This window comes from Typopeltis vanoorti, chromosome 3, assembly GCF_054136105.1.
Source record: "Typopeltis vanoorti isolate ZY-2024b chromosome 3, IOZ_Tvanoo_1.0, whole genome shotgun sequence".
NCBI classification, from domain to species: domain Eukaryota; kingdom Metazoa; phylum Arthropoda; class Arachnida; order Uropygi; family Thelyphonidae; genus Typopeltis; species Typopeltis vanoorti.
Genome location: NC_143551.1, coordinates 115408813 through 115424202, shown reverse-complemented (window position 1 = coordinate 115424202; position 15390 = coordinate 115408813). Strand labels below are relative to the sequence as shown.

The 15390-nt window shown below is 34.3% G+C and overlaps 1 protein-coding gene across 5 annotated transcripts in view; it reads left to right on the top strand.

Moving 5' to 3' along the window:
* Window positions 1-15390, top strand: part of LOC150108490 (uncharacterized) — a 385253-nt gene that overhangs the window by 257349 nt on the left and 112514 nt on the right. For 4 of the 5 annotated variants that reach the window (XM_090415899.1, XM_090415897.1, XM_090415898.1 and 1 more), the window contains 3 exons: window positions 2332-2408; window positions 8084-8188; window positions 11929-12070. In XM_090415899.1, the coding sequence (XP_090272025.1) occupies window positions 2332-2408; window positions 8084-8188; window positions 11929-12070 (324 nt within the window). The remainder of the gene's footprint in view (window positions 1-2331; window positions 2409-8083; window positions 8189-11928; window positions 12071-15390) is intronic. The other variant, XM_090415900.1, reaches the window with a different exon arrangement.

The window sequence follows — 15390 nt, the reverse complement described above, 5'->3', positions numbered from 1 at the left end:
GCAAGGCTTTGTAAAAGGTAGGTCCTGCCTTGGTAATTTATTCACATTTGATAATAAAATGATAGTGAAATTCAATCGAGGAAATGGTTACACCATGATATTGTTGGACATTGCAAAGGCATTTGACTGTTACATAAATTAGAGTAAATGGGGAATGGATATGAGGCTGATAGCATGGTTAGTGGGAGGCTAACACAGATATCAGAGGATGGTATGTGAGTTTTATAAGTTTTTATTCAATTCAGTTTCTAAGAGTAAAACCTTACTTTTTAGTATCAACACACCTGAGGCCACAAAACTTATAGCGCATCATTGCATGTGAAGGCACTAATATACACACTTGACTGTGCCAAATATCATTTAGCTCAAGGACCTGCTGGGAAAAAAAAAAAAAAGACCTCTATAATACTAGATAGTAAATCATGCCATGCAGAAGCTTGTTACAAACCTTCTTATCAGAGTGAAAACATGATCAAACTTAAGAATTTTTTAAAAACAAAACAGCAGTTCTCTAATGTAAAGTTAATGCAAAAAGTTGACTTGATAAGGAATGTGCAAGTAATTTGCATATGCAGTTGACTGTGGCTGCTTGTATTTATGTAGAAAGTTCTCCTGTAAATATTTGTGTAGGTTAGAACTGTATTTGTTATGTATATATCAGTGGAATATGCAGCAGGTAGGATCAATGAGGATTAGATATCCTCCCCTTCCTATTCCACCACCACCAACAAGAATGTATAATTTTACTTTGAAAGATCAGCACACCAATATGGTTGGTACATTGATTTAGCAGTTATTTTCATGGATTTGGTCATTATTGCATTCTTGTTGTTTAACATTATTCCATAACAATTATGTTAGCATATTAGTAGATAACAGCACAAACACTTAATTAAAAAAATAAATAAATAAAATAAGGAAAATCCTGTTCATCCAGTTGAAATATAACAGCCATTTCAGAAGTTATGCACACTGTGCTCTTGTGGTTAAGCCAAACATTTATTTAACAAAATATGTTCACAGACTTTTAGCATAATCTTCATTCTACATGATTAATGTTATCCAACTTTGATAAGCTTTGTATTCCTGTCAGCAAACCTTTTTGTTAAGGTATTTGATAAGCTGGGTCCCTTTAGCAGAGACCTCATCAGTGATAGCTTTTTTTTTTCAAATTAAGCAATACATTGAAGTCTAGACAATTCATGTTGGGCCTGTATGGCGAGAGGGAAGGGGAGGAAGTTTTTGTCATCCATATCTGCACTTCATGTGAAGCATGGCCTCACTTGTTCTTCAAAATGAGGGGGTCTTGCTGCAAAGACAGCAAGTGGATTTTCAGGAACAAAAATGTCTTGCATAAATTTCTTGTATCAGGCTACTGTCACAGTTGACCCTACAGGTATTCTGTCACCATCACTTCATTCTTGATATAAGCCATTATTATTATTAACTTAACCTTCATTTGTTGACACTGACATTTTTTTAGACAGGGAGAGGTTTTGATGTTTCTACTGTGAGGAATTAATTTTTCATTTCTGATTGAAAATCTTGTATTCATGTTTTGTCTGTTTCAATATATCTGTTCAAAAACTGTTTTCCTTTGGTCTCATAATGATTCAGCAGTTTCTGGTAATTTTGAAGAACAGCTTTCTGTTCTTCAAAATTACCAGAATTTGTGATGAAATTACAAATGAAGACTTGAGATATTTCTTCATTTTTGATTTCATGTTTCTAGCAGGCTGTTGATGATAACCACCAGTGTGGCATCTGTAGGGGTCAGTGATTTACTTATTGGATCATCTTCAGTGCTTGTCATAGAAGAACAATGTCCACCATGATATTGTGTTGCAGATTACTGTATCATCTCTACAAACTTCGTGCAGAGCATTATAAATTTCAGTTGTAATTATTCTGCACAAGGTTTCATGATGAATACTAGCACTTTGAAGTTTGTTTTATAAATCAAAAAAGCATGTGTTGTTTTTACTCCTGGATTGTAGCTGACTTGAAGATGAAACTATTTCATCATACCAATAGCTTATCTCACTGGATGTGCATGTTTGTAGAGCTTTTAAAATCTTTTCCTTGTTCTGTTTTTCCTCCTGCAAAATGCAGACCAGCTGAAGAACATAAATGGACTATGTTGATTAATTGTAGAATTAATTGCTCTCTCTCTCTCTCTCTCTCTCTTTAAAAAAAAAAAAAAGTCATATCTGTAATAGGTCATTGAATATAATAAATCTAACCTCAGCTCCTCTTTGGAGAGATAGGGCTATTATGTTTTTTTGTTTTTTTTCGTGGTAAATGAATAAAGTAAATTTTCTTATTTGAAAGGTCTTCTTGTGGAAGCAGCTGGATAATATATATTATCGTGATAGAAAATTTTCCATTGAAGTACATGAAGGAAGGCAGTAAGTATATATGTAAAAAGAAGAAAAGTAAGAACTAGTTTAATTTAATTTGCTGGTATACATGATAGTTAGACAGTTATGATACAGCAATTTCATTAAAATATCTTAGTGTGCATCCAACAGTTATTATCTTTTGAAAGTAAATTAATTATAATTTTTGTTTTCTAAGCCAGGGTCCTCTCAGCTATTTTTTTTTCAAGTTACATTTCTTAATTTTAATTAATAAAGTTTAATAATAATAATATGAGACACCTCTAGGGTGTCGAGGACTCATTGAGAAGACAATATCACCTTCTGTCAAACCTTTTCTTGAATTCATTCATGCTACCTGTGCTCATCACCACCAAAGGCAATCAGTTTGAATCATGCACCACTATGAATGAACAACTAGCTCTCATTCCTTTCTTGACTGCATTTATTCTCAAATTCCATGGATATCCTCTCATCTTCCACCAACCCTCCATAAAATGAAAAAGCCAGTCTACTGATATTCTTCGATTAGTAAACTCATGCTGTTGATTGCAAAGTATCAGAGAATCTATACAGATTCTCTGTTGATCCACTTTTCTATGAGAGTTTGTACCAACTTTTCCAAAATCTTCACCACTATTCCAGAGATACTGATAGGTTGATAATTAGACACAACAGTCTTTTCCCCACCCTTGTGCAATGGGATTACCATACATTCTTTCCATTCCTGTGAATTCATCCCTGTTCTGAGACTTAATTACATAGCCCGTTTCTTTAACCAGGCTATGTAATTAAGTAGTTCAGTTCATGCTGAACTTATGTAGTTCAGCTGAACACTCTTTTAGCATCCATGCTGATATCTCACCATCTCCAATTTCTGATTTCTTATTTGGTTTGTGCAACAGCTCTAGTGCTTCTTCATACACATGAGTCTCTTCATCTCATGCAGAGGTAGTAGTAGTGAACTCATTGTTACATGCACCAGGTTGGTAGCTTTTAACAAAATGGGCACTATTAGTTGACCAATCTCTTCTGCTTTTCAAGCAGAAGAGATTGGTCAACTAATTCATTCCTTCTTTTACTTGGACACTTTTACTTTTACATTGGTTCATATTCATTCTTTCTTTTACTTGGACCATTAACAATAAAATTATCTTGGTTTTTTTTTTTTAAATTTATTTTTTTAGTTTGCAGAACAGTTTCTTTTCATACTCAGACAGCTTTCTATACAATTGTACTTTTCTGGCCTGCTGCTTATAATTTTCATTACTTACAGCCTCCTTCTACATATTTTTTTTTCTTAAGAATCTCTTGCTTGATAAGACTCCATGTCCATTTCACTCCCAACTTGTTTATTCTTTGAACTGTAGGGACACAATTCTGATATTGTATCATTTAAGTATTCTTTTAATGCTTCCCATGCACTGTCAATATCCTTTCTATGGTACTGAACCTAGTGTACTTCTCAGTTGTTCATAATTTCCTGGTTTGTAATTTAGTTTGTAACCTTTTCTGAATCGAAAATCCATAAATTTAGCCACTTCTATTCTTATCTAATGTCTTACTTATTAAGCATGTGCAAGGGTGTCTACATAAGTTTGAACTAGATGAAAACACAATAGTCTTTCCTCGTAATCATGTCCATGATAATACACATTCCTGTCATTAACAGTTACATAACATGATCGCTCTTTTTTACAGATTCTCCCCATTTCCTCTTATCATAATCTAGTTTTCCTGACTTTGTGTTAGTCTCATGTCGGCTCATAATTTCTCCAGATTCCTGATAACAAACACATTCAAGTAGGCCATCCCTCTTATACAAATCCATTAATCCTTTAAACTCACTCCACACATCCAAAAATTTGCATCCATTTCTTTCACATAGCCTATTCATTGAATCATTTGCCAATATAGCCATTCTTCTTAATTTATTTCTGCCATATCTAGGTTATATACTAACAGTTTTTACTCTTCACTCTTGCTTCTCCCCAACAATCCTTTCATATTCTGTCAACTGATGCAGTTGTTGCCAAGATATATAAGGCTTTGATCATGCCTCATATGGACTACTGTGCACAGATTGGTCCCCTGGTTTTTAGGGAGATGAGGATGTAGTGGAGGTTTACTAAGTTGAAGTCAGGTCTATGGAATGTCAGATATGAGGAGAGATTGGGAGAATGTAACTTGCATAGCCTTGTGAATAGAAGAGAGGATATGATCGAGATATAAGTTGGTGAGGGATTGTTACCAGATTAATGTGGAGGAGATATTTCATAAATGCAAGGGTAGAACTAGAGGCCATCCATGGAAGCTGTATAAGGAGGGTAAGCAGGGGAGTGAGAAGCAGGTGCTTTGCATGGAGAGTGTTGGTGAGTGGAATACATTACCTGAAAGTGTGGTGATTTTGGAAACTGTGAATGGGTTTAATGCGGGGCTTCATCTTTTGGCATAAGAGTATAGACCTCCCGCGATGAGTTCTTTGACTCCATGGAAGTTAGATAATAATAATATTTTCTCTCGTGTTGAACTTATTGCTAGTTAAATTGTTTTGTACCTACTAGAATTAATTTTAGTAGGTACAAAACACTTTTGTACCTACTACTTTTGTCTACTTTTCTTTTCTGTTTTTTTCAATTCCATTTGTTATATTTTTGATTTTTGCTTCAGGAAACTCATAGTAATAGCCTGGTCATCAATGCCTTGTTTTATGATGGAATCACTATACCAAATAATACCCTTCTTTTTATAATCAACTTTACTTACCTGATTTTCATTAAACAGTATCTTACTGCATTCTATTTTTTGTTGTTTTTTTATCTCATTTTGATGCTTAACTTTCTTCTCTTCCCTATGTTCTTTTAAATGCCTCTCGACTTTTTGTAATTCCTACATCATCAGTCTAATAATCTTTTTAATTAAATTTGTTTAATAATGAAACAAAAATCAGTGATATGATTGCATGTGATGCTTATTGGCAAATGATTTTGCATCATATTTTGAGTGAGTGATTAGATTTTCTTGTTTGTTGATTTCTGGTCAGTTTCTTTTTTATTAGTAGGTTACAGAACTAGAGACTCATTTATGTCTAAGTAGTATGTGGAATATGTTCTTAGGATAAGTTGCATTTTAGCTCACTTTGTCCAGAAACTCAGAAAACAACAGTGCTCGCCACATTATGTGCTTAACAGAATTGCAGTAATGAGCAGGACTGGCAAATCCATTCATGAATAATGAGGAGGAGTCTTAGCATAAATATTTTTCTTCTGAAAAAAAGAAACATGATATCAAAATTGGAGATGTTTATGTCAGCTCTTTGCTTTATGCAGACGATGTTATACTTCTAAATAAATCTGCTACAAGTCTGCAAGATTCACTGACTAAATTGAATAACTGTTGTAATAGATAGTATGAAGGTCAGCAATAAAAAGACAAAGACAATGAAAATAGGCAGAATCATTGAAAATGTCAACTGTGTTTTGAATGGAGAACCAGAGGTACAAGTAAAACATTTTAGCTACTTAGGCACGATTTTTACTGAAGATGGTAAATTCAATATAGAAATAGACAACAGAATCAACAAAGCTGATATGGTTGGAAGTCAATTGAATAAATTCATATGGAATAAGAGAGAAATTAGTCGGAACACTAAATTAGCTGTATACAAGACAGCATTCAAACCAGTTTTAACTTATGGATCTGAGAGCTGGGTCAGAAATAAAAGACTAGAGACCACAGATATGAGAGTCCTGAGAAAAATTAGAGGCATGAACAGATGGCAACAATGGCAATATCATATTAAAAACGAGGATATTAGGAAAGAACTTGACATTGTCAGCACCCAGGAATGCGTTAGCAGAGCTAATCTCAGGTGGCATGGTCACTTAAACAGAATGGACGAGGAAAGATTAGCAAAACAAGTGTTCTCTGCCAGGTTGGCAAGAAAACGACCCAGAGGAAGACCAAGATATAGGTGGATTGATACGGTACAAACGCCTTAGACGATAGAAATATAAGATCTGATAATGTTGGAGTCTTGACAAGTAACAGACTGATTTGGAGGAAAATTGTAGATAGGAAGTTAGTAATGATGTAAATTTTTCGTGTAGTACTATCATATCCTGTACACCCCTTGAGGGTACATGGCAGGAATTTGATGATGATGATGTTTAATAATTTCCAAAAGGTTAATGAAAAATGTTGAATTTCTGATTTTGTAATGGATGTTTAGTGAGAGCAGAGCCAAATTAGTTTTAGCATGGAATTGATCAGTGGATAGAGGTCTATTGGTTTAAGTATTCCATGAGCTTTGACTGACATGATGTTTTCTTTTATTTTGTAAATATTGCAAATATGCATATTGTAATAATGTCAACTAAGTGAATGTTTCAAGAAAGTGATATAATTTTGCAAACGTTTTTGTTTCAAGAGCATCTGTTGCATTTAATTTTTTTAATTCAAATTTCATTACAGATCTTATAACATCTTGTAATTGTTAATTTCAAAATGGGAAAATTATAAAATTAGACTTTTTTGGAGATAGGAATTTTTTGAGTTATTAGAGAAGTGGCTGACGTAAAGGAAATTCTGGTTCTTGTTGATATCTAAATAGGAATAGAAAATGAATCTGAACATATAAAAATGTTTTGGAAAAATCTGGAGAAAAGACCCAAGCTCATAATAATGTAAGTACCTAGAGTCCATGACATGGACTAGTCATTACTACCATGATGTAATGTTTCAATATAAAAATGTGCATAAAGAAATAAGAAAACCATTATTGACTATGTTATTGTTGATAGTGATATCTTCGTTACCAATTCAGGATGCAAAAGTATACAGGGGATATGAACTAGGAAGTTGATCACCATTTAGTTTGAGTAGACTAAAAATGAATAACAATTGAAAAGAAAAATGTGTATAACATTTTAAAAATATTATTGGCTAAAATAAATGAAAGAATTTGAAAACAGTAACCAAAACTCAGCTACAGAATCATGCAGCAAAGTTTTTCAGGGATAAAAAAAGTGCAAACTTCATGACGGACTCAAGAAGTTAGATCAGTCCTGTAAAAGAAGAAATATGAAATGTTTTTAACACTTGCCAATTTTTAAGACTAGTAAAAACTAACAATATTTTTACAGTTATGTGACTAAATGTGCTGATGCAATAAATCCATTAAAAAAATATAATAATTTACTAAAATACACCAATTAACCTAAAAAAAACATTCATTCAATCAAAAAATAAAAAAAAAACGTTCTTAACAGTGGCATTATAACTGCATGTCTACAGACAAGAATAGCCTATTGAGTATTTTTGATGTTTTTAATGTTAAGTTAGTTAAAATTTAACTAACTTAACATTAGGAAGTTAGTGTGATTTTTTTTTGTTTGTTTGTGTGATTTATATTTTGGTTAAAATGCTAACTATAGGAATTCTTTTCACATATGAATCTGAACATATAAATAAATGCCAGCGAAGATTGGTCGATTGGTAGAGCCTCTGCTACTAATGACTCACGCAAAAAGTTAAACAAGTTTGAGCGCGGTTAGTAGTTGGAAGGGGATCAATCGTTCGATGCTGTTGGCACACTCTCCCTCGATGAGTCTTTGGACTCCCTGGAGGTGTCACATAATAATAATAATAAAAATAATAATAATAATTAATAATAATAATATTTCTTTTATATTTCTTGACATTAGTGTTATACATACCCTGAGTAGTTTTAATCTTTATGAAGATGCTATAGATGAACCTATTGAAGAATGTGATGATCTTTCTGATGCTATCTGTGATCCCACAACACAGTAAGTGTCTGCTATTAAAAAAAAAAAGAATAAATAATTTTTTTTATAAATTTTTTATAAAATCATCTTCATCATCATCATCAAATTTCTGACATGTACCTTCAAGGGGTGTACAGGATATGATAGTACTACATGAAAAATTTACATCATTACTAACTTCCTATCTACAATTTTTCTCCAAATCAGTCTGTTACTTGTCAAGACTCCAACATTATCAGATCTTATATTTCTATCGTCTAAGGCACTTTGTACTGTATCAATCCACCTATATCTTGGTCTTCCTCTGGGTCGTTTTCCTGCCAACCTGGCAGAGAATACTTGTTTTGCTAATCTTTTCTCGTCCATTCTGTTTAAGTGACCATACCACCTGAGATTAGGTCTGCTAACGCATTCCTGGATGCTGACAATGTCAAGTTCTTTCCTGATATCCTCGTTTTTAATATGATATTGCCATTATTGCCATCTGTTCATGCCTCTAATTTTTCTCAGGACTCTCATATCTGTAGTCTCTAGTCTTTGGTCAAGTGTTTTATTTCTGACCCAGCTCTCAGATCCATAAGTGAAAGCTGGTTTGAACACTGTCCTGTATACAGCTAATTTAGTGTTCCGACTAATTTCTCTCTTATTCCATATGAATTTATTCAATTGACTTCCAACCATACCAGCTTTGTTGATTCTGTTGTCTATTTCTATATTTAATTTACCATCTTCAGTAAAAATCGTGCCTAAGTAGCTGAAATGTTTTACTTGTACCACCGGTTCTCCATTCAAAACACAGTTGACATTTTCAATGATTCTGCCTATTTTCATTGTCTTTGTCTTTTTATTGCTGACCTTCATACCATATCTATTACAACAGTTATTCAGTTTAGTCAGGGAATCTTGTAAGCTCTTGGTAGATTTATTTAGATGTATAACATCGTCCGCATAAAGCAAAGGGAGCTGACATTAACATCTCCAATTCTGTTATCATGTTTAATACCACTTTTCTTCATAATGTGATCCATATAAATAATAACAGAGGGGATAATGTACATCCTTGTCTCACACCAGATTTCACATTAAATCTGGTGTGAGACAAGGATGGTGTACTTCCTTCAATTCCAACTGCTGACTTACAACTCAAATAGAGACTAAGTATTGCTTGATATAATGCCCCATTGACACCATATAACTGTAGCGTATTGAATAGCTTCTCTCTTGGCACCTTGTCATATGCCTTTTCCAGATCGACAAAACTTAAATACAGATCTTTGTTTTATTCCCATGCTTTCTCAACTATTTGTCGTAAAGTGAAGATTTGATCCTGACAGCCTCTATTTGGTCTGAATCCAGTTGTTCTTCACCAAGCTTTTCTTCCACAATTCCTCTCAACCATTTCTCAAGTATACTTGCATAGATCTTGCCAGGAACACTCAGTAGGGAGATACCTCTGTAATTCTCACATTCAGTTTTATTTCCCTTTTTATATATGGGTACTATTAGAGCTCTGCTCCAATCATCGGGAATTTGTCTCTCTGTCCAGGCTTTCTGAACTATGCTGTGCAGTCACTGTAAGACTCTTATACCACCATACTTCAGCATTTCTGGTCGAATATCATCTATTCCTGCTGCCTTTCTGCATTTCCAGCCTTTGATGGCTTTTTCTACTTCATATATTGATATGTATGCCTGACTGTACGCCTGTTGAGTGTTTTTTTACCACAGTGCTATCATTGCTTGTTTTATTTAGCAATTTTTCGAAGTAATTACTCTATACTTCAAGGAGATTTTTTTTTCCCATTTTCATGTCACTTTTATCATCTCTAACTCCTTTTACGGCTCTCTTTCCTCCATTTCTAAGCTTCTTCAACAACCTCCAGAATATTTTACCACCTTCTTGATATTTATTTTCTATATTCTTGCCAAAGTCCTCCCATGACTTTTGTTTAGCTAGTTTTACACAGTGTTTAGCTTTCTTACATTTGTTTCTGTATTCTCTAAGAGCACAAGCTGACTTATTTGCCAGGAACTTTGATATGCTTTCTTCTTTTCCTTCACTGCCTCTTTAACTTCCTGTGTCCACCATGGAGTTCTGATTTTTCTATCCTTGCAGACAACCTCACCATGCCTCTCTGGCAGAATCATTCAATGTTTTCTTCAGTGTTTGCCACTGAATCTCCAAGGTGTGGTTCCTGTTCTCTTTAATTTTTTCTTCAATAATCTTTGTGTATTTTAGTCTACAGTTCACATCTGAGAGCTGCTAAACTTTTATTCGCTTTAAAATTTTCTTACATGTTATTCTTTTCATTATGAAACTCAGTTTTATCCTGCTCAAAACTAAATAGTGATCACATCCAATTTCAAATCCTCTGTACACTCTGGTGTCCTGCTCCAGGGAGAAAACATCACTATCAACAATAACATAGTCAATGAGACGTTTCTTATTCCTTGCCTCTCCATGTGAATTTGTGCATATTTTTATGTTGGAACATGGTGTTAGTAATAACCAGTCCATGTCCTGAGCAGAAATCCAACAGGTATTGAACATTATTATTGGCTTTGCTCTTTTCTCCAAATTTTCCCAAAATATTTTTGTATGTCTGACAATCATTTCCTACTCTGCTATTTAGATCTCCAACAAGGACCAACGTTTCCTTTTTCATTGTGTCAGTTGCTTTCTCTAAAAGCATCAAAAAATTCCTCCACTTTTACCTTAGTAGAAACCTTAGAAACCTTGAGACTGTTTGCCATTCAAGAAGATTTGCCTCGTATTTTGTGTTGAATACTATGGCTACTCCTTCTTTTCCTTGATTGTCATTGCCTGAATATAACATTTTGTATTTATTTCTCAGAAAGATCTCACCAATTTTTGTCTTTTTTGTTTGTCACCCCTATTATGTCAATCTGGTACTTATCTAATTCCTCAGCGGGGGACCCCCACCCCTTTTGAGTTTTCTAAATTCCAGTCATCATAATTCAATGAGAACTGGCCTACCAGTCTGGAACTTGGGGAGGGGGATGCATCAGGGGTGCAGTACAAGTATAAAAAACATTGCCAAGGAGCAAGGAGAGAATTAGAAAGAAAAAATAAATCCTAAGAACTATTTGCTATAAACTGCTTATTTATATATATATATATATGAACACTAAAAGATATGTAAATTGTCATCTGTGGATTATATCCTGAACATCGTGAATTTTCTTGTTTGAGTAAGTGAAGGTAGGGAGACAGATAAATAGTTTAGTAGAAATGTATAAAAAAAAACCTTCGAGTTTTCTAAATTCGAGTCATCATAATTCAATGAGAACTGGCCTACCAGTCTGGAACTGGGGGGGGGGGGGGGTTTGAAACCCCCCCCCCCCCAGTTGAACACTAAAAGATATGTAAATTGTCATCTATGGATTATATTCTGAACATAGTGAATTTTCTTGTTTGGGTAAGTGAAGGTAGGGAGACAGATAAATAGTTTAGTAGAAATGTATAAAAATTCATAAACTGTGGATTGGTGAGCAGAGGTAGTACTCAAGTTCATAAACAAAATATTTGTTATACACCATTCTGCTCCATCTCAAAAACATTTGAAAAGTTTTGAAAGTAATTACTTAGCTAGAGGGTTAAGAGAATTTTTGTGAAGATAAAATTCAGTGTAATTCAAATGTATACTTCAGCAAATTTAATTTAGAACTAGGACTAAAATCCTGTATGATATTCATTACTGATTAAAATGGAATTAATTTTTTGTTATTTTTATCCATAGGGTATCTGTAAGCAGGCGCACGCTTGCTCCAGGAAATGTAACTGTTTATGTCTGGTTTGCTGCCACAACATTGTTAACAAAATGCATTTGGTCTATGGTTATATCTCAACACCAGTTTTACTTGGATCGAAGACATCGAAAGGTATTTTTCATGCATTATTAATATTTTTATTAAAGATTCTGTCAGTTACAATTTCCTTATGTAGCATTATAATTTACAAATCTATAAGAATAATATAGTAAGAAAAATTACTGGCTCATTTAAGAACCAAATCTAGATAATTGGGAAATCTCCACCTAACCTAGAATGAATGTGGAGAATTAACTGTTGCTTCTGAACAATGTCCAGTCCTCACTTTCCTGTGGTGAGCATATTACTGGGTATCCATTTAAATATCGAATGATAATAGTCTGGAAATATTTTGACTTGGGCTGATATCTTCTGTACTGGATCAAATCACGCACACAGATATGATGGTAAAATACAATCAAACATCCTGCAGACTGAGTGGGGGCCACCACCCAAGTAAACAAGGCCTCTGCTGTTTTCATCAATCAGGAAACCAGGGTGAGTAAGGAAATATTGGCTACCGGAATAATCTAACTCAACAAAATTAAAATTGACACCATGATAAATTTGATGTTTCAAGAGGAGACATCATTAGAAAACTAGTGAAGACAAAATCAGATGAGATAAGTTTAAAAACCTATGAGATGTTCCTTCCTTGTTGATTTATGTTTACATTTAGACCACATTTCACCATGCAAGCATTCGAAACCAAATTTGATGAATGGGTTGGTTAATCCTTATTCCCCAAGTGTCATATCTATTTTTTGTGTGTGTCATTCTGGCTAGTTTGCCTGTTTTGAGGGATGAAAAATCAGAGTTTCCAGGAGGAAAAACCTCCACCTCTACAGGAGACTGGCTAACTCACCATTTTATTGAAAACACCCGATGAAGGTTCCTCTCATCATAGACAGGATTCGAACCTGGGGCCTTTCCAACCACAGGGCTCATCGAAACCATCTAAGCTATGGAGACGCTCTCATATAAGAGATTATGTTCAATGACAGGAACACATAGTAATGGTAACCAACACTAGACATGGAGATTGAATGAAAGACAGTTTGAAGTACAGTCATGCAGGCAAATTTCAAAATGGGAAATTAAAAATGTAACTTAATTTTTCCTATAGTCTCACTGACAAACTATCCATGGTTCAGATATAGTATAAAAAATATACCATGAAAAACACTGAGAAGCATATAGAAGATGAATATTATGAAGGCAGAAAAATATTCTGGTGCTATCAGAAAAGGCATAGAGGAAAGGAAATAGAAAGTGCTGTGAAAGAAATTAGGGATGGTAATGATGGCATAAAAACTGGGTATCTAGAATTACTGCTTTGAAAAATTATTAAATAAGAAAAATGGTGGCAGAACACTGAGAGAAAATATCTAGCAGGAAGAATGCAGTCATGGTGGCATTACAGTAGTGGAGATGAGATTAAAAAAAAAAAAAAAATGCTGTCAGAAACCTGAAATGTAGAAAGGCAGGTTTGAGTAGCATTCTGATATTCAACCAGAAATGCTCAAACATGGAGGGATTGGTTTTATAGTGGCTACTGCACAATTCGGGTGACCAGAGTAGAGCACTGTGTACATCTAAAGGAAAAAACAAACAAACAAACAAACAAAAAAAAAGCAATAAATCTGAATATAACAGATAATACGGGGTTTCCCAAAACAGGCTCTGCAGAGCCCTAAAGCTCCACAACTGAAATTCTAGGACTTCACCACGAATCTTGTTCACAAACATTTACTTATTTATTATTTATTTATTTTAAATTAATGAATCAAATGTGATATTTGTTTGTTTTATAGCTATTTTTTTTTGCGAGCATTTTTTTTTTTTTTTGTTAGCAGACACCTTCAGACAGATCGTTGCCATTTGCCTTCATCACGCATGATATATAAAATTTTACAGCAAGAGATTGGCCAGAGATTTTAAGGGTGGAGTTTAAGGTTTTTGATTTTCCCATTCACTTTACCATACTTTGCATTCATTCTACTGTGTTGCCAGTTCCATTGATAGAAACCTTGAGTAATCATTTGTGAAAAATTCTAATTTATCTAGAAAGGAGGAGAAGCAGCAGCTAATAGAAATTTCAAATAACTATGAATTGAAAGATAAATTTAAAGAAAGTGAACTTTCAACATTTTGGATTGACTTATATGAGAAATACTGAGAAATTGCTTTTCTCAGTATTTTGAGCTTTGAAGTTTTTGATATGTTTTCCAACAACATATCTCTGTGTAAAGATGTTCTCACTATGTGCAGCCACTAAAACTAAATATAGAAACAGTCTAAATGCAGAAAATGATATGATGCTCCAAGTTACATTCATCACACCAGACTTTGATAAACTCTGCTGTTCAAAACAACTGCACTGTAGTCATTAAAATGAACTTAAATTTTTTAAATTTATGGCGCACTAAATTGTAAAATGGTGAGAGTTTTATTGATTTCTTCCTTTTTTTATGTTTATTTTAAAGAGTGAGTTGTGAGGGCTCTGCAAAAAAATTTTGCTTGCTTTAGGGCTCCACTTTAGCACGAAGTTTGAGGAAACCCTGAGATAATGGATGCTAGTTCTGCTGAACAGCACCCATATCTGTAGAAGAGACACAATGCAGCAACTGTGTGAGACATTATCTGTAGAGAACCTGAGAGAGAGGTGTCATCAGTCAACTGAACCACTCTCTTCTGAATTGCATTAAGAATTCTCAGAGAGGTCTTAGATGAACCAGCCCCGACATGTGAGTAGTATTTCAAGGTTAGATAGATACGAGATATATACAAAGTAAGCAATAGAATAAGAAGAGAAACAAAACAACCTCTTGTGAAAAAGTGAAAAACTAAGGTCTTTTTTTGAGAAAACAGGCAAAATTGTTTTGGAAGCATTGAAAGTTGAGTAGGTTGTGTTGCCCCATTGCAGGATGGTGTTGGAGATCAGTTTTTATGCCACTTATTATAGATGATCTTGAAGCTTGATACATGTGAATAGGATGAGTGGAGAGTGTTATCAATAGCAAAACTGTAAATAGGGTTTGAGGTCAGTGAGGTCCTTTATAAGGAAGGGGGTTTGAGAAATAACAAGATTCCTGAGGAATACCTGCATTAGCAGGAAAATCTGAAGAGATTATACCTTCCACCATTCTTCTTCTTCTGCTGCAACTTGTCCCACTTAAGTAGGGTTGCTGTTCTCAGTGAGTCTCCTCCACATTCTCCTGTCTTGAGCTGTAACCACATCCAAGTTCTTCATCCTCAAGTCCTCCTCCACCAGCTCCCTCCATCTCTTCTTTGGCTGCCTGCACTTCCTCCTTCCCTGCACATCCATTTGCATGACCTTTCTTCCCACATACTCATCCTCCCTCATCTCAACCTTACCGCCTGTATCTTTG